A 24,615-nucleotide genomic window follows, 5' to 3' on the forward strand; every position below is an offset into this window, starting at 1 on the left:
AAGAATCAGGGAAACGCGCTTTCCAGCCTTGCTGTTGTTTTCAATGAACCTCTCCGGCCCCGCACTGCCGGCCCACCCTGCCCCCTCCCTTCCTCCCTTCTCTCCTCCAGCCTGCCCCTTCGCGGAGCCCGGGCCGGCGCCGGGGGCATTGTTTTTGGAGTCTTGCGGGAGGGGAGGGCGCGTGCAGGGTGGCCGGCGCAGTGCGGGTGGGGGCGAGAGCGTGTGGGCGCGCGCGCGCGTGTGCCGGCGCGGGCGGGGGGCGGGGGCGGTGCCTCGCAGCCTCGCACCCCACGCCCCGGCTCCGCTCCGCACGTCCCTGGAATCCCGGGCTCCGGCTCTTGGCGCGCGCCGGCCTGGGCCGGGCCCTCGGCGCGCCGCGGCTGCGGCTGTGGCCGCTCCAGTGTGCGCGCGGGCGCGTGTGCGCGGCCCCGAGAGTGCGCGCGCGCGCGCGAGCCCCCAGTGTGTGGCAGCAGCGGCGGCAGCGGCGCGGCGAGGCTGAGGCTCTTGTTTACCAGCATTAACTCCGCTGAGCGGAAAAAAAAAAAAAAAAAAAAAGGGAAAAAAAAAAAAAACCCGAGGAGGAGCGAGCGCACCAGGCGAACTCGAGAGAGGCGAGCGAGCGAGAGGGACGCCGCCAGCGAGCCTGCCCCCGGCGCGCCCGTGCCCGGCGCTTGCAGACCCTCGGCCCCACTCCCCGGGCCCTCCACGCCCCTCCCGCGCTAGGGGAGCTCCACGGCGCGTTGCGCGCCTCGGCTTTGACCTTCAGCGAGCCGGAGCCCCCGCGCGCGGAGCCGGCGGCGGCGGGCGGGGGCCGGGCGGGGGCCGGCGCGGAGCCCGGGCGGCGCGGCGGGAGTGCTGAGCGCGGCGCGGCCGGCCCGCCGCTTTGTGTGTGTTCTGGATTTGGGAAGGAGCTCGCGGCGGCGGCGGCGGCGGCGCTGAGGGAGGAGGCGGCGGCGAGCGGAGCCCGGAGGAGGAGGAGGAGGGGGAGCCGCTCATTCATTTTTACTCCGCATTTCTGCCCCCGGCCGGCCTCGCCCGCGACCCGGACTTCGGGGCAATCTTGCGAACTGCGTCGCGCCCTCCCGCCGCGGAGGCTCGGGTGTCGGACAGCTTCCCGCTCTGCCTGGGGTCGGGCTTGTTTTTCTCCGCCGAGACGAATTTGGGCTTTGCCCCCTTTCTGTGCAGTTCCCCCCCCCCCCCCCCCCCCGCCTCTCTGGGTTTGAAAATGGAGGCCGACGACGCCGACAGCCCGCCCCGGCGCGCCTCGGGTTCCCGACTCCGCCGAGCCCTGGGCCGAGGCTGCCGGCGCTGAGGGGCCGCCCCGCGCCGCCGCCCGCCCGCTCGGCGCACCCGGAGGGTCCCCGGCCGGCGCCGCCTTTGGAGTATTGTTTCCTTCGCCCTTGTTTTCGGAGGGGGCGAAGACTGAGTTTGAGACTTTTTCTTCCTTTCCCGTTTTTTTTTCTTTTTGTTTTCTTTGTTTTCTTTTTCTTTTTCTTTTTGTTTTTTTTTATTTTTTTGAGAGAGGGGAATTTCGTCCCAAATAAAAGGAATGAAGTCTGGCTCCGGAGGAGGGTCCCCGACCTCGCTGTGGGGGCTCCTGTTTTTGTCCGCCGCGCTCTCGCTCTGGCCGACGAGTGGAGAAAGTGAGTATGTGCCCGCCGCCCGCGGCCACTGCGGGAACTTTTCCTCCGAGGGGCTGCGCCCTGTTTGCGAAACCCGAGTTGCCGTCGTCGCAGCTGTCGGGCCCCTGGGCTCGGGGGCGGCCCGGCGGGGTGTGGAGGGGCTCGGCCTTCCGGCCGGAGCGGCCCCCGGAGCCCCGGCTCTGCGCACCCCCGCGCGGGAAGAGCCTCGGGGGCTTTCTCTTTCGCTGTCCCGGGAGCCCTGCCCCGCGGGCCGGTTGCCTTGGGAAGCGCTCGTGCCCCCGCGGCCGTGCCCGCGCTGGGACTCCGTCGGGGAAGTTCGCGCCGGGCCGGGCCCCGCCACCCACACCTCACCCCCCTCGCGGCGCGCGGGCCGCTCCGCACGGCGGGCTGGCCCCCGCGCGGCGCGCAGACGGTGGTGACAGCTCCCGCGGTCGCGCGGGGCCCTGGCTGCCGGGACAGGCGGGGATCGGGTAGCCCACCGGCCGTGGGGTTCCGGGGGAGGCGGCCGGCGGAGAGGCCCCGCAGCCCCAGGACACGTTTCCAAACATCCCAGAGCGGCCTCGTGTCGCCAACGCGCTTTACCCCTCGGGCATTTTGGGTTCCTGGCCTTTCCCTCCCCGTCACTTTCGCCCGATCCTGTGCGGGTTACCTGCCCCCGGCTTCCCGCGACCTCTCTGTGCGGCTCAGGCGTTGGGGGGGGGGGGAGAGTTCCCGCTGAAGACTACCCCCCCCACCCCCGAAAACTGCAAGGTCGGGGGCTCTGCGTCAGTCCAGCTTTTCCGAGGAGCGCGTCTGGGCCCCTGGTTCACAGGGTTCTGGGACTTTCTTCTCCCAGTTGCTACCCCGGCCCGTAGACCCCTCTCCTCCTGCAGACGGGGGTGGGGAGTGTTCGGGCAGCATCCGACTGTGCGGGAGTGGGTGTGTGGTCCGAGCCGACGTGCATTTCCACACACGTGCTCTCAACGCGGGGCTGTAGCTGTCGCCACACGGCCGCTCGGGGACACCTAGACGCCTGGCCCCGGCGAGAGGTGTCGCGCGCCAGCCTTTAAGGCGCGCCGGGGTCTGCGGCAGCGGGGGGTGGGCGGGGGGGTGTTCTGTTTTGCGAGCGCGGAGCCCTCGCCTTGGTTTGCTGGCCGGAGTTGCGTCGCACTGGATCTCTCCTGCCCCGCACTTCCTTTGTACAAAGTTAATAAGCAGTATCGCTCCACACTCGCTATCGCTTGCAATCTGATAGCTTTTGTTTTGGTGGTGTCGGGTAGGGGTAGGGAAGTGCGGGGAATGGGGGAGGGAGGGGGGGGAGAACTTAGGGCCCCACGACGTGTGGAGGAAGGAGGAGGAGGAGGGGGTTCTATACTCAGAAAATGGAAGCGTGGTTTACTGGCGTATTCGCGATGGCAGGGTAATTTGAACACGATTAAAGTTTAAATGCAGTCGGGGAACTGGGGCTGGGAACGTTGAGGGCGTGTTGGTGAGTAATGTTTGCCGAGGGTATGCAGGTGGTGCCAGTTAACTTTGAAAAATCACGACGGAGCCTCGAAGAGTGAGGGAGAATGGTGGGGGGTGGGCGGCGGGGCTGTCTGGCCCCATCACGGGGGCAATTCGGAAAGGCTGTTGTGTAAACAAACCCTTCTTAAGTGTCTTGGAAGGAATGGGTCCGTGATGGAATAAGAGGAGATTTTTGTAAAGAATTACTGTTTACTACACGGAGTAAGTCGCACATTGAGGCCGGACCTTCCACGGAGCTGAGCTCTCCTCCTCTTTGTTTTCTAAACTTTCAGCTCACTGGATTGGACGAAAGGCTTTCGGCTCCCTTCTCAGGGTTACAGATGGTGTTTGGGGGGACCGAAGAGGGTTTCTAGCCTCTCAAGGCTAAATACAGTTTAGAAGACCACAGGAGAGCTAATCCATTTTTTTTTAAGGCATGATATTGAGGTGTGTAATGTTTCCAGTTTTATTATTTAATGTTAGTTGTGAGGTTCACAACACCAGTGATGGCCTTGCGTCTTGAGGAAGGAGTCGGGCATTTTAAAATAGGATGTCTTGTTGTTCCCAGCGATCTTCGTGAACAGTATTCTTTGTGAAAGGAGGCTCTTTCTTGAGAAAACCGGAGGAGAAGGGGGCATTTTCATGCATGTTTATAATACAGAGAGGCCAAAGCTTTTCTCAAGGATCCCTTGAAAATTGTTGGTTCCTGAAAACCTGACGGATGGCCAGAAGGCACCCCGACTCCTGTCTTGGTTTGTTGAAGTCCTAACTCAGTCTCTGTTCCTTCCTACAGCTCTGACGTTTTCAGGAGAAAACGATATGCTCAGTGTTGAGCATGGGTTCAGTTTTTAGTCAGGTGCTGGAACCCTTAACTCTGATGGAAATAAACTACTGAATCCAGTCAGGGATGAGTATTGTTTTGGGATAAAAATTGGGCTGGTGTTTGTTCCTATTGTATTGGCATATTTAAGGATTAGTGTTTACTCTTTGAACACTGACACCTACAACAGTAAGGTGATTTTCTTTTAAATCTTTCACTGAAAAGATGTAGAAGTTTTTGAGGCAGATGAAGTCAAGCAGACACGTTTGTTTTGTTATCAACATAATGTGAACAGAGCATCTAAATAAGGGAGGCTGGGAAGTTCTGAGTGATAGCTAAATCATCTGATGGCTTCGTCTTTTTTTTTTTAAATCCACATGTATTTTAAACATATTGGCTATCTCATTAAAAGGGCTCAGTCCTCTTTCTGCCCCAGGCACAGTCCTATCCTATTGTCAGGGAAATATAGGTATGTGAAAGGTTGATGTTTAAAGAAGTTGGTGTTTTATTACCAGAGGAAGAATCCAGAATAAGAAGGTTGGAAAAAACCTAAATAGCAAATTATAGTTTAGACTCTCTAGAGGGAACTAGCAAGTAAATGGTACTTTTGAGTAGGGATGGGGTGTGGGTCAGGATTTGAAGTTTAAAAGGTTATATGTTTGATTTGTCAGAAGGATTAGAAAACTCTAACCTTAAGAAATATGCTAAGGTTGACTGGAAGAACCTTAAAAGCATCATGTTAAGTGAAAGAAGCCAGTCACAAAAGACCACATATTATATGATTCTGTTTACATGAAGTCTAGAATAAGCAACTCCATAGAGACGGAAAGTAGATTAGTGGTTGAGTAGGGCCGGGGGAGGACGGAACAGGGAGTGACTGTTCATGGGTATGGGCTTTCTTTTGGGGGTGATGAAAATGTTCTAAAATTAGATTGTGGTGATGGTTGTACCACTCTGAATATACTAAAAATCATTGGAGTGTCCACTTTAAATTAGTGACTTTTATGGCATACAAATTGTATCCCAATAAACCTGGGTTCCCCCCCCCCTTTTTTAAAGAAACCTGCGAAGGTTGACAAGAATGCATTGTCACTTTGAACATAGAGGTTAGATTAAGTAAATTTGTCCAGCAAGTGATCATATCTCTTTTTTATTTGTGGAGTTTCTTACATCCGTGCACTCTAGCAATACGGCAAACTGATGGCTGGTGTTGTAACAGTGGGGTTTCAACACCATAGGAGAAATGGGCAGGAAAAAAAAATCTTGGTTATACACAGCTCAAGTAGGGATTTAGGGGTTGGACTTAAAAAACACAAATGCCAATGAAAGTCAGATTTGTGACAGTGAAATCCTTAACTGAATCCGAAACGAAGTTGGTCTTTCCAAGACTAAAGTTTAGGAGCTGAGTCCGGAAGGCTTTTTGCATTTCCAGTTTTCTTACATGTGTTTTCCAACAAAGAAATAATGTACTGTTTTAAGATGGTAAAGAATTTCCACTTTGTTTTTTCTTTCTTTTCTTTCTTTCTCTCTTTGATATCCCTTATTAACTACTCTGGTAGTAAAGACTGAAGATGAATGGGGTGGGTTTTTTCTTTGTTGCTCATTTTATTTTTTTTAAATGGCTTCAGAATCTGAGCAGGAAACAGGATCTTTGTACGCTACAGTAGTTTTTTCAGGCATACGATAATTTTTTTTAATTAAAATTTCTCGTGGAACAAAAGATTTAAACATACAGCAAAGGCATTTTTGCTATGCCCTTTTCCAGATTTACCTTGGCCTTTTAATAGAAAAAGATGTGGAGAATAGTGGTTGTTTACATTTGTTTTTGCTCTTTGTCTAGGACTTAGTTTACTAATAAAAATGTTTCCTGCCCTTCTTATTGTTGCAAGATCAGGGCAGTAATGAAAATCAACTGTATCGTTTTCACTTGTTGCCTTAGAGTTTTGCCAAGGGGAGCCCTCAAGGGACAGTAGCTTCCTTTTAAATCTGGTTTCATTTGTTTTGTGAGAAGCAACTGAAGCTGTAAGAAGCAACTGAATCCAGCCAGCACTTATTGGGCACCTGCTGTATGAAAGCTGGACCCTATGCCAGGCAGTGAGTAAGCTTACAAGGAAAGAGGGCTTTGTCTTTGTCCTTGGGGCATTTTTTAAAACTCCTGTGTGAAACAAAGTTGCTTAGAAAATCAGATCTTTTTCAGACTCAGCACAGAATGCACGGTTTTCAAATAGGCGGCAAACAGCATTTTAAAGGCCCTCTAAAAACATTTCTGTAGACTTAAGATACAAAGTAAACCAGGGTTGCTGAATCTTCTAAAGCCCTCTGCTGCACCATTTTTGCCTTCCTCACATATTGCCTCCCATTGCTGTACTGGATGCACGGGACACATTCACCGGTCTACGCTCAGCCTCTCAGCTTTTTTACAACATTGGTTCTGACAATTGTGATTAAAAATGTGGAGTGTTGCAGTTACCTTTTGCCAACACTTCAGGAGTTACAGGTGGCCTTCGTGAATGCTGCACGGCATGTTTTGAGTTGTACGGAAGGTGGAACTTATTTCAAAGCTGTTCTGGAGTTACACATTGCTGAGCCTTCTGGACATTATTAGGAAACTTTCTTAATTGTAAGGCTTTATCATGTAAAAGAACTCACTGTTTGTAAAGGTGCAGAAGGGTAAGAATAAGATCCAGGAGGCAATTGAATCATGACTTTGTTTTTTTTAATCATAAAAAGTAGAAGCTGTGTTTCTTTCTGGGTTGTGATTTGCTTCGATTTGTTTTCAACACTCATTTAAAAATCCTAAGAAGAGGTATCTGTGCCTGCAGGCCACCTTACACCGAACTGCTTTTCTTAGCCAACCTGTGACAGGTGCTGAGTCCAAGGTATGCATTCCCATCAGTTGTACTAAATATATAGTAGTTGCACACGTGCTTGAGATAGGGTTTCTCCATTTCTCTGTCCGAGATGTTCTGAAGGAAAACGTTGAACACTCAAAGGACAACAAAGTGAATAATGAATGAAGCACTCTGACCCCCCCCCCCTTTTTTTTAAGTTTATTCTTTGAGAGCGAGTGAACAAGTGGTGGGGGGGGGGTGCAGAAAGAGAGGGGGAGAGAGGATCCCAAGCAGGCTCTGTGCTGTCAGAGCAGAGCCTAACTCGGGGTTCCAGCTCATGAACTGTGAGATCATGACCTGAGCCAAAATCAAGAGTCAGGTACTTAGCTGACTGAGCCACGCAGGCACTCCCCTCTGACCTTGAAAATGGTGTTTGGGGTCAGATTATCAGGAGGAGGTTTTCCCATTATTTGTCAAGATGTGATTTGGCTTAAATTTAAGGAGGGGATACATGCAACAGTCCTGATGTTTGTGCACAGTGAGACTTGTTGACATTTGGGGAGAGTAACTGATTTTCAGTATTTGGAAAGAAACCTCTAAGTATCTGTAAAACTGATTTGTTCTGAGCAAAAGGCATATGTTTTGTATAAGATTATTGGTAAACAAAAGATCTTTAAAAACAAGTCAGGTTGTTACTGCAATAGATGTGTATTCCCTTGGCATGATGAAGTTTGTTTCTCTTGTTATATTGCTATGGTCTTTTTTGACTCAGAATAGTAAAAATATCTTTGATTTTGAGACTTTTGAAGACTTAGATTGTTTTCTGTTTTTAAAGCATCAGTTTTTACTCATGTTGTAAAGTCCCACATATCATTTTTGAAGACTTCCCTACATTTTTCAATTATGCCAGTTTCACTCATGGCCTGTGAAACTGATTCATTTCAAAATCTTAAGGAAATATTGATATTTCTGGAATTGACAATTTTTTTCTCCCTCCTCTCTCAGTAAATGTATATCGAACACTTAGTGGGCTTAGATCTTTAAGTTCAAAAATTCATTCTGATACCATAAAATATTTTACAGAAGATTTTAAAGGTATGAATCAAACCATAGAAATCACTTGTTATGTTTATTTAAAACACTAAAGAAACGGGATGCCCAGGAGGCTCAGTTGGCTGAGTATCCGACTTTGGCTCGGGTCATGATCTCACTGTCCATGGGTTCGAGCCCCGCATCAGGCTCTGTGCTGACAGCTCAGAGCCTGGAGCCTGCTTGGGATTCTGTCTCCTCCTCTCTCTCTGCCCCTCCCCTCCCCCCCAAAAAAGAAACATTAAAAAAATAATGAAACACTAGAGAAACAAACTAGTAAGCAAGGCTTTTATTCTTTTTGGTGCCCTATCAGGAATTTTTAAATGTATAGGTTGCTATTCAGATTTTACTGGGACACAACAGAAAGTAGTTTCTTTTATGATGAAAGATGCATGTTTGCAATGGCAATAACTGTTACAAGGTATTGTTGCTGTTATTTATGACGGGGAGAAGTAGGTAGGGATGCAGGGACTGCCTTTATTCTCATATTTATCCTCTCCTTGGTTAGTGCTGGTGATCGCTTACTTTCTAAGTTGCTGGGGATGTGTCCATGGAGCTGAGTGTCTGTCCCACTTACGATGGCTGACGGTCTTGCAGCCCATACTTTCTTATTTGACCTACTATGGTGGCTTAGCCACATGGGGAAAATGCACGCACATAACTGGCACCACAAATACTACAGAGGTAGCTACGTCTGCCTTAGATTGCTCACATTATAATAGTCTGGATTTTTTTTTAAAGCATTTATATTTAAAGACTTAGAAGTATTCTATTCCTGGTCCAAAGGGTTCTTGGCGGGGAGGGGGGAGGGAAGGGAGCTGAAACTTTATTCGTTTATTTCACTCCTCACTGTCTTAGCCCCCTGCACAAGACAGGCACCGACTTCAGTAATAATTATATAATAGAAATGCTACTAGTTCACAATTGTGTGTGTGTGTATGTGTGTATTTCCATGCATTCAGATTCTGACTGTTCTAAATCCATTGCTGTTTCCGTCTTGTGTACTCTTGTGTGGCTACTTTCTTTTTAACCTGGTGCTGGCTTTCCTTAAACCGGCTTTGGAATAACTTGTCAGTTTGGTAATTCAGGTGTACTGCATGCTGCTGTTTAAATTACTCTTGACATGGGAGAACAAATACATTTTGACAGCCTTAAAGCATAAATGTTTTATAGAGCAGAACTTTTAAATTTTCCTGAGATATTTTGGATGCATACTTCCAGCTTGTCCTCTCATGTAAAATATAGTTGGTGGTTTGTCTCTGTAAAATTGATCACTGGAAATACATATTTGACTAAGTAAATGAGACAGCACCAATTTGGGTTAGGCAAATTTTAGTTAATGCCTTTAGTTCATAGTAAAGGAACAAAAGTCTGATGATATTTAGGGGGAGATAGGCTTATGTGTTACGGCTTTTCCCAAATTTGGAGTATCCGAGTGGCTTTTAATAACTTCCTGGAAAAAAGTAGGAAGCATAGAGAGAAAGCCAAGGTGTGCGGTCCATGATCCATCTGGCAAATAGTTTTCTAAGTTATTAGCTTTGTATAGATTGTAAGATCTTCATCAAATGTGCTCAGATTAATCTGTGTTGTCCTGAATTTATTCTCCCCATATTCTTTTCCTGGGTCTCCTGCTAGTGGGATAATACACAAGCTCACAGACTCAGGATTTGAAAGAGGAGCACAGATTGCCATGAAAACAAACGAACAAAGAGACCAGTGACAGGAAGATCTGTTGTTCAGCTTTCCTCAGTTCTGTCGTCTGATTTCTGCCGACAGTGAGTTCATGGCATATGTTAGGTCGCAACGTGGTATAGTTTGGTTACAGGAAATTCTTTTGCGATCATCGCCTTGCACGGTTGGGTGACCTATTTGGGATTTTCTTTCTGACATGTCCCTCAGTAAGATTTCCAACAACAAATGTTGAGTCAGGATGGAATTTCTAGTTAAATTTTAGTTCGTCAGCTCACTCGTTTCTGGGGAGACTGGTTAATTGAATGTTTCCTCTCTACCTTACCGAGTCCCTTGAAATCATTCATATTCTCTCCTGATTTTAGCTCCACCCTGGTCCATTCTGCCAGACCTGCATCATCTGTCTGAGGAGATGCTCAGCTTGGCCTCTGAGCCACTTGGGCTACTTTGACTCCCATTCCTTCTCTCTGGTGTGATGGATGGGCCAGCCTCAAATTCTCAGCGTGTGCCTTTTGTGGTGCTGCATTGTGGTTCAAGAATCAAGTCCAAGGCTCCTCACACTGGGCTGCAATAAATACATCCTTAGTGAGACGGCTGTAGGGATCCCGTGTTAATTCCCAGCACCCACGCTTCACCTCTGCGGTGAACACGCCGTGCCATTGCTGTCTCCATGGTTTTGTTCCTGCTGTGTTCCTGGTCTGGAATGTTTTCTCCTCTCTGCTACCCCCGTACAGAATAGTGGAAAGTGCTACTGTAGAGAGCAACAAAGTCACCTGGTTCGAGTTTCTCCTTTGCTGCCAGTTAGGTCTTTGGCCCTGAACAAGTTATTTAACTTTTTTGAGGCTCAACACAAATGTAGAGACTTAAAATAACTGGGACGTTTTCTTCTTTTCTCATTAAGCAACATCACAAAAACTTCTTCTAATATATTCAGAAAACTAATGTCAGAAAAATTGGAGGGGGGAGGGTGTAGTTTTTTTATTTTTAAAAATCTCTGGATTTCAGACAGATCTGTGGAACAGGGACAGGATGGTAGCTGTCTAAAGGTGGGGTGCTAATCAGGAAATTCATTTCCTCCAAATACCTTTCTATGGTTTTAAAAGATCTGAGATGATATACTTTTGTTTCTAACTCCCCATGCCTCTTCCTTCATGAAGCCTTTCAGATTGTTCAAACTTCTGTAGACCTAACCTCCCCCCTTACTTCCTTTGAGTTCATTACCACTACTGTGCTGGTTAGCAGTGATTTGTTTTGTCCTGTACCTGAGCTGTCGTCATTTTATGAGGCCGCAGAGAGCAGTGGAGCCAAAGAGCTTGCTTTGAGTCTCAGCTCCTCAGTAGTGAAGATCTCAGGCCAATTATGTAATCTTCCTGTGCCTCAGTTTCCTTGTCTGTGAAATTGCAATTTTAATAGAACCCACTTGATACACTTATTTATAGAAATTAAGTGAATTAATACATATGTCAAGTGCTTAGAACAGAAGCTGGCATATACTAAGCTCCTCAGACTTCAGCTTCCTACTGCTCTTATGGATGTGACATTCTTGAACGTAGGTGTTCTTTGGATAGTGCCAGGAAAGTAGGACACACTAGAGACTTGACTGTCCTTGTAACTTACATGCAGTTGGTATATAGTAGGTGCTCAGTAAATGTTCTACAATAAAACTTAAGGTGCTTAACAGGATACATTTTGCTTGTTAAATCCCGGTAGTACGATTTTACCTATTTTCAGCAAACAGTGGTAAACCCCGGCAGTTCACCTTCTGCTTCGGAGATCTGTTCATTACGCTTTCTCCCCTAATTCTTCCCCTTGTCCATTCCTGCCGGCGCCTGAGAAGTCTCCAGTGCGTACTCTGCCCACCTCACTAATGCGTAGGCGACACCTAGTGGCCAGAAAAGAGATTCAGCCTCTTCCGTGACTGATTTAACCCTGCTCGTTTGTGCCCAAGGATGAAGATAGCGATCGCCCGCTCCCTCCCCACGCGCGTCCCTTAGATTTTGTCTTCTGGCTTGGTTCCTGGGAACTGATAGCAGGAGAACTGATAGCAGGACTGCAGGCTTCGGTAGAAACCACTGGGATTTCGGATTAAGATTGCTGTAGTGTGTCAGCCAGCTCCTTTGAGAATGAGCTACAATTAGGGTCTTCCTAAGTGAGGTAAACAACTTTGGCAGAGTCCTTGTATCCAGTGTACCTTTCACAATTCAAGATTTAAGGTGTTTTTACAGGACTTTAGCAAATAAAAAGTTCTAAAATATTTCTCTTGAGATTAGAGATTAAAAAAAAAGCCCTACTAATTCATTTTGAAAAATAAAGCAAGATCCCCATTGCTCTCTTTCTGTGGTAACACTTAAATTATCATTCTTATAGGTGTTGCCTTGGACAATTTCAGGGAGTTAAGACACCCACCAGTCAGAATTCCTAACGGAGAATGACAGACACTTCCGTTAACCGGTGTTAGATCTCACATCAGATGTACTGGGTTCGGTATTTTTCTGTGTTTTGTTTCATGCTTTTTTTGGTACTTTGAGAACCCACTTTGTCACTTCTTGGCTGCAACTACACTTACTATGTACGTGGTTATCCATTTTACCTTTTGAAAGTTGTAGACTCATTTCCCCGTGATTGCTGTTTATTGTTTTTATTCATTTTATTCTATTTTATTTGCTTTTTATTATTTTTAACTTGGAAATCATTTCTTTGGCTATCTGAGAGAGGACCGCAGTGTGCCATCATCTCCGTCGTTTTGAACAACTCTTTGGGCTCCTTCTCAAACAGGCTGTACTCTTTCTTTCAAGTCCCTTTGCTCTGGCTGGTAGCACCTCTCTGCTTAAAACAACTCTTAACCAGTTTGCCCTCTGGAAAACTCCTTTAAGCATTAGCTACAATTTCACCCCCCTCTGCGGCCTTGATTCGGCATGTAGGGTGGTCACGTGACACTCTATAGCTCTATGAGTAGCTTGCCCTGTGTTGTTTCCCCCAGTGGCCGAGAAGGACAATGATGGCACCTTGGTCATCTGTGAATTTCCAGGACATGGCCCGGTGCCTGCCACACGGGAAGACCTCAAACAGGAGACTTCTTAGAGGGCTAAGCCCCGTCCTGCTCCCCCTACCATTCACTGTGAAGCATCTTGATAACAAATGTATTCTCATCTTTTTATTATCGCCCTGCCAGCAGAAGCATCTTACCGTGCTAGTTACCACTATGTGGAACTCGAAAGCAATAAAATTATCTTTAAAATCAAACTTTTGGGGTGCCTGGGTGGATCATCATTTGAGCTTCTGACCTTGGCTCAGGTCAGGATCTCACAGTTTGTGAGTTCAAGCCCTGTGTCGGGCTCTGGGCTGACAGCTGGGAGACTGGAGCCCACTTCAGATTCTGTTTTTCCCTCTCTCTCTCTGCCCCTTCTCCGCTTGTGCACTTGATCGCTCTCTAAAATAAACATTAAAAAAAAAAAAAAGCAACTTTCATCAGGCTTTTTGCAGACTGAGGTGAACAAAAGCCTTAAAACTCCAGGAAAGCCCTGTCAAGGCTGTTTCATCCCTGTGGAGGGACGCCTTTTCCCTCAAGTTCCCTCCAGATAGGAATTAATGACTCCTGTCCACCAGTTGTTGGTAATGGGGCTTCGCTGGTGGTACTGGGTGCCTGACTGAAGGCAGGCACTCAGGCTGGGTTGGGCTGTGTTGTGGTCCAGGCGTGGCCTGATACAGAGGACCCCCAAGGTCCAGCCTCCGGGCCAGGTGGATGCTTCCATGTCTGTAGCTGCCCACTGCTCTCTCCCTTCTGGATCGCACGGCAGGCCTAGGTCATTTCTCATGACCTGAGTAGCCTCCAGATCCCAAGACACAAGGTAGAGAGAGATGACGTGCTTTGGAAGGTCTGATTGGAACCAGCAGAAATACTGTGAACAGGCACTTGCTTCTGTCCCTTGCCTTGTTTTCTTGGTGAGGCCGGTGAACTTTTGCCTCGGATGCTGACAGGGATGGCAGCCAGTCGTAAAAGGCTCTCATCACTTGAGTGCCCCCCTCTCCTGGGTTCTGGCCAGGGCCTTTGATTGGCCTCTCCGACCCCCCGCCCCCGGAAGTTTACTTGTCTCGGATGGTGTGAAGAGGGCTCCTGAAAGTAATTAACACCTAAGAAATTATCCTTAAAAGCTTCATGCTCCTGAGGAGACTGGTGAGGCGGGATATTTCTTACGGAAAATGTAAACATAATCATTTGAACCTGGCATGTTAATTTCAAGCGTACCTTGTAAAAAAAAAAAAAAAAAAAAAAAAAGTATCTTGTAAAATTGCCCTGTGAATGTTGCACAGGGTGGATGTGAACTCACCAGGACAAGCCAGTACAGCGCCCGCCTTTCATCTGCCCTCGTCAGTGGGGTTTGCATGTGCACAGCGCTGCCTTTGAAGCCCTTTCTCCTCAAACACCTCGCCGTCTCTGTCTCTCCGATGCAGGGAGGCATATTGGGATTGGGAAGGGAGCTACAGGCCTCAGTGTCCCCAGCGTCCCCGTCTGCGGTTTGGGGTATTTGGGATGATATGAAGATTGGCAGTAACGTTTCTGAGGGGCCAGCAAGTAGAAGGCATCCAAAGGCATGTTTTATCAGTCTCTTTTCCATGTGCCATGGTGGCCCTGCTGGCCTCTCACTGGAGCTCCTGTCCTCTCGCTGTCTCCCTGGCACCGGGTATCACTGTCCCTCAGGGATAGACCTCCTGTCCCTTGTCTGCAGTGAAGTTTTAACCTCATGACGTCTGAGCCTCAGCTCAGCCCTCTGGAACCACTAACAGGCTGCCTCTCTGAGCCAGAAGAGAAGCTGTCTTTGAGTTAACTCAGGCTGGTTCCCGTGGACCCTTACATTCAAGGTCATCGCCCATGTAAAGAGGAGGACGGTGGGCAAGATCCAAAACCCTGCTTCTACCGCCAAGGCCTCCAATGGCCTCAGCTCCCCCGAGAGCCTATGGAGAGCACGTGTACTACTTTCTCAAGGGGCTGACTCTCCAGATGGAAACAGTCAAATGCTGGTGGATGGTTGCAGGCAGATGCATTCAGTGCTTACTCATGGGATGCTGACTAGTGGGGAAGTGTGTGAGCTGGAGGGGTGCTGTCATGGAGCTACTGAGGAACCCGAGAAGGTGTTAGGCAGTCTGGCTAGGGTTCCCAGGGGCAGTAGCATTGGCATTGGCCTGGGCATTAGCGCCAGGCGTGCTGGTGAAGGGACTCAGCGGTGGGTAGAGAGAGTGGGGAGCTTTGAGGCTTTTTGAACCTCGGGGTAGACGTATTGAAAGGGTGCTGGGGAGGCTGCCCTGGCCTTTGACGGGGTCAGGGTTGGGGGACCAGAGATAGAAACCCCAGGGTGAACCAGTGAAGGTGTAGATGGGGGAGGACCCAGGGGGAACACCCTCCAGTGAGGCGCTTGACATTGCAAAGCCCTTTGGAAACTGCCGCCCCGGACTTCAGAAAAGCTCCTGTAGGGGAGCGCTTACCTTTGTCAGGGGTATCAGGGGTACCTGGTAGCGTCCAGGACGAGTGCTGAAACTGCGGGAGTAAATACACAGCCTCCAGACATACTCCCAAAGTGAAACCTTTCCAGGCGGCTGCTGTCAACGTTCATTGCCAGGGCACTGCTTTCTAACTTTCTGAGAAAAGCCAGGCGAGAGATGACCCTCGTTTCCATCTGAGCTGGGTCGGGTGGACCCGAGTTGGCCCTGGCCTTGGCTTCCTGTGGTTGGGATGGACGGGGAGGGGCCCCTGCCCCCCCACCCCCCTGCAGTGCTGGCAGACCTTGCAGGGCTATTTCCAACCGTCACCGCACAGGCTGAGAGGAATGAGGAATAATTTGTTTAAACGAGGATGCCAACTTTGCGTCCAGGTCTGGGCTTTGCTACTGGTGCTTTTTAACTCCTATTGATTGATGTTTTTAACTTCACTGGGCACATTGTAGTTCTCGATGAGAAGCAATCACCAGTGTTTAGCCCGCAATTGGTGCTCGTAGATACGAGCTGCCCGTTCTCTACGACTGTAACTGTTTTCACTGGACAAATACCATTAAAAGACGCAGTAATGCAAGAGGCTTCCTGGAAGGGTGACATCATGTGGCCTGGGGGATTTTGTATTCCTCGTCTGCTATCAGGATAGAGAATTCTGAATTTTAAATCATTTTCTACCTGTTTGAGCAAGTAGAGCCTAAGGATCTCAACCGGTCTGTGTTTTCTTCATTTGGAAAACAGGCCTGCTGCCATGTCCCGGACGCTTCTGCCTCCAGTCGTGCATGATGGTCCAGGTTCCATTTTGAGATTTGAATTAGAGCCCAGAGCCTCTCAAAACAAGTCTACGATGTGCCGTTGTTCGTGGGACACCTTATTTCCTGTGTCTGCCCCAGTCTTCTCATCTGTAAAATGGGAAATAGTAATGGCACATGTACTTCATGAATGAGTACACGTAAATCTCTCAGAGTGTCTGCCATAAGTACTAGGGGGTCGGCTGTTATTGTCTGTCATTAAGAATGGAAAATTTACACGTTAGAAGTTGTTTTCTTAAGGGGCGGCTGGGTAGCTCAGTGGAGCGTCCGACTTCGGCTCAGGTCATGATCTCGCGGTCCGTGAGTTCGAGCCCCACGTCAGTCTCTGTGCTGACAGCTCAGAGCCTGGAGCCTGCTTCAGATTCTCTGTCTCCCTCTCTGTCTCTCTGCCCCTCCCCTGCTTGCTCTCTGTCTCTCTCTCAAAAGTAAATAAATAATAATAATAATTGTTTACCTAAAAATAAAACTGATGCCCTCCTGGGTGTGTATGATTGCCATGTTTGCTCTTCCTACATTTGCCTTTTCTGACCTTCACGTTAAGACTCCAGCTTCATTTTACATAGAGGCATTTCAGAAGAGCTCTGTCCGGCCTCTCTGTCTCTGGGGATAGAGATGCACCTTCCTCCCCTGATTTTTGTCTCTCTACCTGATATCCCTCTGCCTCCGTGGAAGGGCATGAAACATTCTCCTGCAGGAGAGGGATTATTTGGCTCCCAAAAAAACCCATGTGTCAGGCCAAATGACCGAAATGAGTCATTCATATGGTAGTGTGAATGTTGTACTTCCCAGCGTTGTTCCTGTCTCAGGGATAGCTATGGAATTAGGGGTCAAGTGGCCTTCTGGGGGAGAACCAGATCTGCATGGTCAAGGACATGAGTAGCTGGGACTGGGAGTGCTATCCCCAGCCCAGATTTAGGACATAGGGTCTGGAAAGCATGAATCTAGGTATCCAGAAAAACTAATTGCAGTATTTTAGATCAAAAGTGGGGAAAATTGGGGTCCGACTCTTGACTTCAGCTCAGGTCATGATCTCGCGGTTCAGGAGTTCGAGCCCCGCATCCATCTCCACACTGACAGTGCAGAGCCTGCTTGGAATTCTCTCCCCACCCCACCCCCCTTCTCTCTGTCTGCCCCTCCCCTGCTCGTGCACACACACTCTCTCTTCCAAAGTAAGTAAACTTAAATTTTTTTTTTTAAGTGGGGAAAATTAAGAATCTGTGCCCCTCGTTGTTGGAAGGCTGTTTCCAGACATGGGAGTCCCTGGAGTCTGGGGCCTCAGACCTCCAGGGACAGCCTTAGTCACGGGTTTGGAGGCCAGCTGCAGAAATGGCACCTGGCTAGTAAATGTTTTGCTGGAGAGCCTTTCTCTGGGATCTCGAGAAGAAACTGCCCTCTTACTTTGCTCCCTTGGGTTGTACAGGGTCTCTGCTTCCCAGGATTGGGATTCATTTCTCTTTCAAGAGCTTGTTAGGTGGGCTTGGGTGGTCTTGCTAGGGGGCCATCACCTACAGTGATGATTTTCCCAGGGAAACGTATTTTGAATGCAAACCACTTCCTCATCTTTAATGAAGCAACTCATAGTGTGATGGTGATTTTCTTCTGTGAGAAAAGCTCTCTGAGGAGGAAGAGTTCATTCCTTTGGTTCAAAATTTATTTCTTGAGGTCTGGAAGCACATGAAAAGATGCTCAGCTCAGTCCCTGTCATTAGGAGAATGCAAATCAAACCCACAACGAGATACCCCTTCATACCCGTTAGGATGGTGATTATCAACAAATTGAAAATTACGAGTGTTGGCAAGGATGTGGAGAGATTGGGACCCCCGTGCCCAAAGAATTGAAAGCAGGGAGCTGGACAGAGACTTGCGTACCCATGTTCATAGCAGCAGGTCATGATTTGCAGCAGCCCAAAGGTGGGCGCACCCTAGGTGCCCGTCAGTGGTTGAATGGTGAAACAGAATGTGTATACACACAGTGGAGTATTATGCAGCCCTGAAAAGGAAAGGGATTCTGCCACCTGCTACAGCATGGATGAACCTTGAGGACATCATGCTAGGTGAAATAAGCCAGTCACACACACACACACACAAAAAAAACCCAAAACAAATACTGTGTCCGTCTACTCACATGAGGTGCCCAGAGTTGTCAGATGTACAGAGACAGAAGGTAGAATGGCAGTTCCCAGGGACAGAGGGGAGGGGAAGGGGGGGGAAGTTAGTTTCTGGTTTAGCGTTTTAGTTTTGCAAGATGAAGACTGCCATGGATGGATGGTGGTGATGTTGTGCAAAAATGTGAATGTACCTACCGATACTGAATTGTGCACTTAAAAATGGTCAAAACAGAAAATTTTATGTTGGATTTATTTTACTACAATAGAAAAAACACCTAATTTCTTCTTCTTTTTTTTAAATGTTTATTTTTGAGAGAAGGAGAGAGAGAGCATGAGATGGGGAGGAGCAGAGAGGGGGACAGACAGAGGATCCGAAGCAGGCTCTGTGCTGACAGCAGAGAGCCCGATGCGGGGCTCGGACTTAGGAACTGCAAGATCATGACCTAAGCCGAAGTCAGAGGCTCAACCGACTAAGCTGCCCAGGTGCCCCCAAACACCTGATCTCTTGATCGAGTCAGCTGTGAGCGTATACCATGTGGGATACTGGGGGGTGGGGGGGCAGATTTAAGAAGACCAACTCCTGCCCAGCATGGCCACGGTTGAGGAGGCAAGCCAAAGGTTTTACAGGTGCGGGGGGTGCACAGCACAGGACGTGGGAGGTCAGGGGAGGCCTCACCAAAAAACATAGATTTCAGATGAGTCACCAGGGATGGGTTTGTTTTCCATAGTGAAAGAGTGTCACAGATGATCTTTTCCTTTCGGGGAAAGTAAGTCAGGAGTCAGACTTTTGTGCTGTCTAGTCTCAAAATTTATTACTAATCAGCCATGTGATGTGTAATTGCGTTTTCATTTTCTTACTTTTCCAGAAGAGAGATTTGTTTAGATATTTGGTTCCCTCACTGATTACACTGGAAGTTTTTCATTTGTTTTGACAGCTCGGTATTTTATTGCACACTGACTCCCCCATTACATAGGGAGCCCTGAAGGAAAGGGATTGACCTCTGTAGGCAGAAATGGGAACATTTCAAAGGAAGGAAAGAGCCAGAGCCTTCACCTTACAGAAGGAGAAACTGAGGCTTCCAAGAGGCACGTTGCTGAAGGGGACAGGACGTCTGGCACGTATCGAAGGCAAGGCTTGCCTGTCCATCATGCCAGCAGATTCTCTTGGGCTGGTTCTTTGTAACTGAGTTGTCACCCTCTAACCAGGAGTCAGGGCTCAGGCCTGGACCTGCTCGATTCCAGCAAGACTGGGAGGTAGCTGAGCCTGTCTGGCTGCAAGGCGAGTTTTCTCCACCCCACTCAAGGTACAGCTTCTTGGTCTGGGCCCCGTGGGAAGGAGAAAGGTGGCTACCACAGCTCATCCGGACCTAGAAGTTGGACTGGCATTTCCCCTGCATCTCAGAGGCAAGCCTGAGAAGCCAGAGTGACCACTCTTTTCCTGAGCGGGAAGTGTTTGTTAAATGACAAGAGGGAGGCGGTGCCTTTTCCTCAGGTTGGTGATTCGCTCTGCCTAGAACCGTGGGGATGTCTGTGTCCGCTTGGGCTGCCGTAATAAATTGCCAGGCTGGATGGCTTAAAAACAAAACAAAACAAACCCAGACATCTATTTCTCACAGTTCTCAAAGCTGGAAGCCCAAGATCAAGGTGCTGGCAGATCTCATGTCTGATGAAGGCCCCCTTCCGGGTTTGCAGGTTGCCATTTTGTTGAGAGGGAGACGGAGAGTTCTGGTCTTTTTCTCTTCTTATGAGGACACTCATCCCATCACGGGGGTCGACCCTCATGACCTCATCTAAACCTAATCACCTCACCAAGGCCCACCTCCTACTACCATCCCGTTGGGGGTTACAGTTTCAGCATAGTGGTGGAGGAATGAGCTATAGCGAAGGCTTCTCAAGACCAGGATTCTGTTTATATACACATTCTTGGCCAGTTTTGAGAGTTGGTTACAGATTCATCTTGAAAACTTCAGTGGGGGGTCCCGTACCTAAAAGTGCGTATTTTCAAAATGGCACTAAGTACATTTGCCTTCCAACGCTTTGGTCAGATGCTTGAAACGTATAGTTTGTCTTGTGTGTGGGCCATTGCTTTTCTTAAAGTGAATACTGCTTGAGAGGAATACAGTTACTGGGAAGTCTCAGAGGAAATGACCCCATTTCTCCCATTTTTGGACAAAGGAGTTGCTGCTTTTTAAACTCTGCCGTAGCTACATCGAGGAGAATTATACTCCAGGACAGCTTGACTCGTGTTTTTGAAAGCTCAGTTCGCTGGTGAGCACACACCTATTGGACGTATGGAATTCAGCTCAAAGGCACTCACCTCAACTTCCCCAGGGTCTGTTTTGTAAACCCCGACTCCAGTGTGGTGGGTTGGGGGGCAGGGGTAGTGTGCGTGGAGGACTGCGGCCCTTCTCGGAGCGCTTGGCGGTGGGTTTCTCTCACAGCAAATCCAGAAGGCTAGGGAGGTGATTGTTAATTGTTTATAAGCATTAGCTGTTTACAAGTCATACTTGCTATTTTAAATCAGACCCTGCTATTATGTTGTTTTGTTTCTGTTCACAGCTGAGTTTTAAGCTGGGTAGGATTTAATGGTGAGTCACTCCCATGACGGTAAAATCAGTATCGATCAAGCCTTCTTGTTAATCCTGCAAGCAGTTTAGAGCCGGATAAAGACAGTCTTAAGGCTTCTGCCCGTGAGGATCCCTGGGTGCAGGTTGCTGCCTACAGGCTGGGGCTTCCTTAGGACCGACTTAGCCCCTCCTACCTGCTGACCTGGAACCTGCAAGGAGCACTTCTTGTGCTTTTTGGAACCTCCTCTGCCTGAAAAGAGGACATGATCAGATGACAGGGACACATGCCCCGGTGAAGTTTTTCTCCTCCTCTTTCCTCCCTGAACTTCACCCCTGCTACAGTTTGAATATTCAGTGAATGTGTGTCAGTGAACTGGGAGGAATTCATGATCCTTTTTTTTTTTTTTTTTTTTTTTTAACCTCCCTGGGCTCTGAATAGAAGTCTCATTTGCCACCTTTTTCTGGTCTGGGTCAGGAAGTTGTCCTAAGCATCATTTGTTCGGAGCTGCTGTGGATTCTTCTCAGCTGATGGACAGAGAAAGGTTGAAGGCTAGATGTGTGGGTGGAGTGTGATGGAACTCTGGGACCCTCTTTTTCTTGGCTCTGGGAACTCCACCCCAACTCCCCTGAGGGCAGTGGGCAGGCACTCACACCCACCTCTCCTCAGTCCTCTGAGCAGCTTGCCAAGAAGGTGTGCAAACTGCAGGGTGCCTGCCCAGGGCCGTGTAGCCATCTTGGCATCCTGGCTTCGCGTCCTGAGCGTGGACTTGGAGGTTGGCGGCCTGGTGATGAAGCTGCACTGGGCATGGAGGGGTCCTCTGGCTCCTGGCAAGGGCAGTGGGTCATGTCCACTGATACTGGGCCTGCCCAGGGCACCCATGAGAGCACGGGCTGAGGATACCACTTGGATTCGGTACCGTGAGCAAGAGAGGGGGATTTGGTGTTGGCTTTTACTGTAGAGCACATGAGGCAAAGGGGCAAGCCAGCGGCCCAAGGGAGGCTGAGCTGAGCTAGGTAGAGAGGATTTGGTTTTGTAGGAGTCGAAGAGAGAGACAGGTTGGAGTATCTGGATATGGAGGGACCTGCTGGAGGTAGACAGGTGTATAAAATGCAGCTCCTGCCTTAAAAAGAGCTTATGGGATAGTCGAGAAGATAAGGGGTGCACGCCTGCTAGGATAGGAGGACTCTTTTATGAATGAGAACAGAATGAACAGGCTGGGCAAAAGCCGTGGGAACTGAGGAAGAGATCCTAATGCCCAGAGGGATCCTGGAGGCTTCATGGAGGAGGTGCTTAGAGGACAAGATTTAACTACCTGTGGGGGTGGGCTGAGGTCAGGACTTTCACACTGTAGTGTGGGGCTTGAAGAAAAAGGCAGGAAGGAGGAGAGGAAGGTTTATTGACGTAGTAGTGGGGGGTGAGGCTGGGGGCAAATTGGGAATTTGGGGGTCCGCAGAGGCCAGGCTAAGAGACATGGTTATTTCCCGAGGACAAAAAGAGTTTATTAAAGACTGGGTCTCTTGTGCTAAATTAAAATACTATAAAGTGGAGGCTACTTGTCTTTGTGAAATAACCCAGAACCTTTTCGCGGAGATGGTGGTAAATGTCCCGTGGTGGACATGAGAGAAGGCTGGTCCGGGTGTCCTGTGTGGTCCCTCCCTAGTGTATGTATGCAGGTGCTCATTCTGCACGTTTCAGTTTGTATTTTCCTGTTTGATTATGGCACATTTACTTCTTGGGATGCTGGGGGAAAAAAAAGATCTCCCAAATTACCATATTTGACAGGAGCAAGTAGAAATGACTTTATTTCCTTTTTTTTTTTTTTTTTTTTTTGCTTTCCACCTAGATGAACATTTTAAAAAACCTGTCATCTAATATAATCTGCTAGTAGAGGAGGTATGTTTGAATTCTATAGAAAATAATTGGGAATATTTTACAAGCTCTGGTAGCTTTCTGGTGTTCAGATTGTTAGGACTTTGGAACAGGAATAAGTTTCTGATTGAGTTGTTATTACTTTTGGAAGAAGGATGACAGTACTCGCTTTTCCCTTGATCAGCATAATAAACTCCTGTGCAGACATTTGTTGGGTGTCTCAGGTTGATGCAAATGCAGTCTTTGTAGAGAGCGAGCTCCACACTGTTCCTAGAGCTCTGTTTGAAACAGGTGATCTAAAAGTGAGAGCAGCATGCAGGGCTGAAAGCGTTCATGTAGTTTTGTTCCACAGACCTTTGAATTTTACCCAAATCTAACAGGATCTATCCAGGTAGTATCTTTCCCAAAAACAAAAGTGACCATGGTTTTTAATCAACTGGCGGCTTTTTGAGTTGTGAAACGTTTCGGGTCCTGAGTCTGCTGCAGGTTCAACACTAGGAAGGAATGAGGAGGCTGAAGTGTGGGGGCAGGCCCTGTCTGTGCAAACCATGAGCCTCTCACCGCCCCCCTCCCCTCCGCCAGCAGCATCTCAAACAAAACCCCATTTATAGACAGCGAGTTCCCACTGAGCCTTTAATTATGGGGGCAAGGTATGCGTGGTGGTTGAGGCATGAAGCCAGAGGCTAGGGGCTTACTTACTGGTTAATTTTCTCTGGCCTTTCTCTCTCAAGTCTCAGCTCTCCTTAAGATTCAGAAAATAATGCAAAATGCCTAAAATTTCTGAAATTCCTGGCCTTGGAGACTTGACTACATAAAAGAGCCAGGATTTTCAGGCTGGCCATTTCAGCATCAACCATTTCCCACTTCCTGATTCATTGCCTGCAGGATTTGTAATGCCTCTAGACTTTTTTTTTTTTTTTTCCCTCTCTCTCTCTCTCTCTCGCCTAAAAGCAGCCATTGAAAGAAAAAATAAATAGCAAAATCCCCATCCCAGAAGTTCTACTTCCTGTTGTTGTACTAGTGAGCTCTGAAAAATAGCTTTGCGAGTTTAGGCTCTTGTTTGGGCTCTTTCAAAAGAATTCTTGAGATCTTTTTGTTTGGATAGGCTGTATCTGTATGAAGGCGATAAGTTAAAAGGACTTCAGTTTAATCAGCACAGAAATTTTAGATCCTTTCTTAGCTTTATGGTGTGTATATGAATATAATGGAAGCACCAGTGAGTTAGCCGGGACACATAGATGTTTTCAACAATGCCAGTTGTTTCCCTCATAATGTAAATGTTTATTTAAAAAAAAAAATCTACTTAGGTACAAATTACACTTTGAGAATGTAAGAGATGTGGGAACATTTAGAATTCCTGCAACAATGGAGAAAGGTCCAAAGTGATCAAGAAAATGATGGAATGTCAGACTTCACACTTTCCCAACAAACCCTTTCCATTGAGTAAAAGTGTAGATCAGCAAAAGTGTCTCAAGTTCAAATACATCTGTGCTATGACTTTTATTCTTCCTTTGAATAAATTTGAAAATTCTAGTCTAATTTGTCATAAACGTAATAACATTTTCAGAAATATAAAAGCCTTTCGGCTTTAAGGGGTGATGTTTTGGCCACTGAAGTGGTCCTGAGTTGACTAGTGCTAGTCCCAGAATCATTTCATCTGTGGTGAATAGACTGACCCCACCCCCACCCCCTGCCTCTGCCTCCCTGCAAATCCAGGTGCCTAAAAAGTTGAAGCAGGATATCTAGCGATACTTGATCTGGGACTTCATGAGGATTAACACAAGTATCTCTGGGTGGAATTCTTCATGTCCAGCTTCCATTGTATAGCCTAGTAATTGTTGTTTGGAGATGCTGGGCTGTGTTGTCAGCCAGGGGTAGGTTAAAGTGGTATTGCCTACCTTCTCTGGGGTTCGTTGGGTCCATTCGGAGCACACATGATTTCATACAATATGGTTAATTGATATACTGGTGGAACAGCCTGTATTCTGGGGGGGGACTCTTTCTAGAGGTCATTAATAGGGGATATATCTTTTTGTTTTATCCTTCCTTAATTGCCCATCCAGTGTGGGGGGGAACAACAGCTCTTTTAGCTAGTTTTTGGGGGTTTTCTTAACAATAAAAATTGGGGAAAAACCCCTCAAATCCCTGGGTGTAATTTTTAGTTTTTCTTTTCTTTCCCTCCCTCCCTCCCTCCCTCCCTCCCTCCCTCCCTCCCTCC

At 48.1% G+C, this 24,615-nt stretch overlaps 1 protein-coding gene across 1 annotated transcript in view; it reads left to right on the forward strand.

The window, feature by feature from the left end:
• Positions 1-485: 485 nt before the first annotated feature.
• Positions 486-24,615, forward strand: part of IGF1R (insulin like growth factor 1 receptor) — a 310,288-nt gene continuing 286,158 nt past the window's right edge. The window contains exon 1 of the mRNA XM_086711440.1: positions 486-1,643. Within this exon, the coding sequence (XP_086567566.1) occupies positions 1,550-1,643 (94 nt within the window). The 5' untranslated portion in view covers positions 486-1,549. The remainder of the gene's footprint in view (positions 1,644-24,615) is intronic.

The sequence above is a fragment of the Puma concolor genome, chromosome B3 (genome assembly GCF_028749965.1).
Source record: "Puma concolor isolate L17-30 chromosome B3, mPumCon1.1.hap2, whole genome shotgun sequence".
NCBI lineage: Eukaryota > Metazoa > Chordata > Mammalia > Carnivora > Felidae > Puma > Puma concolor.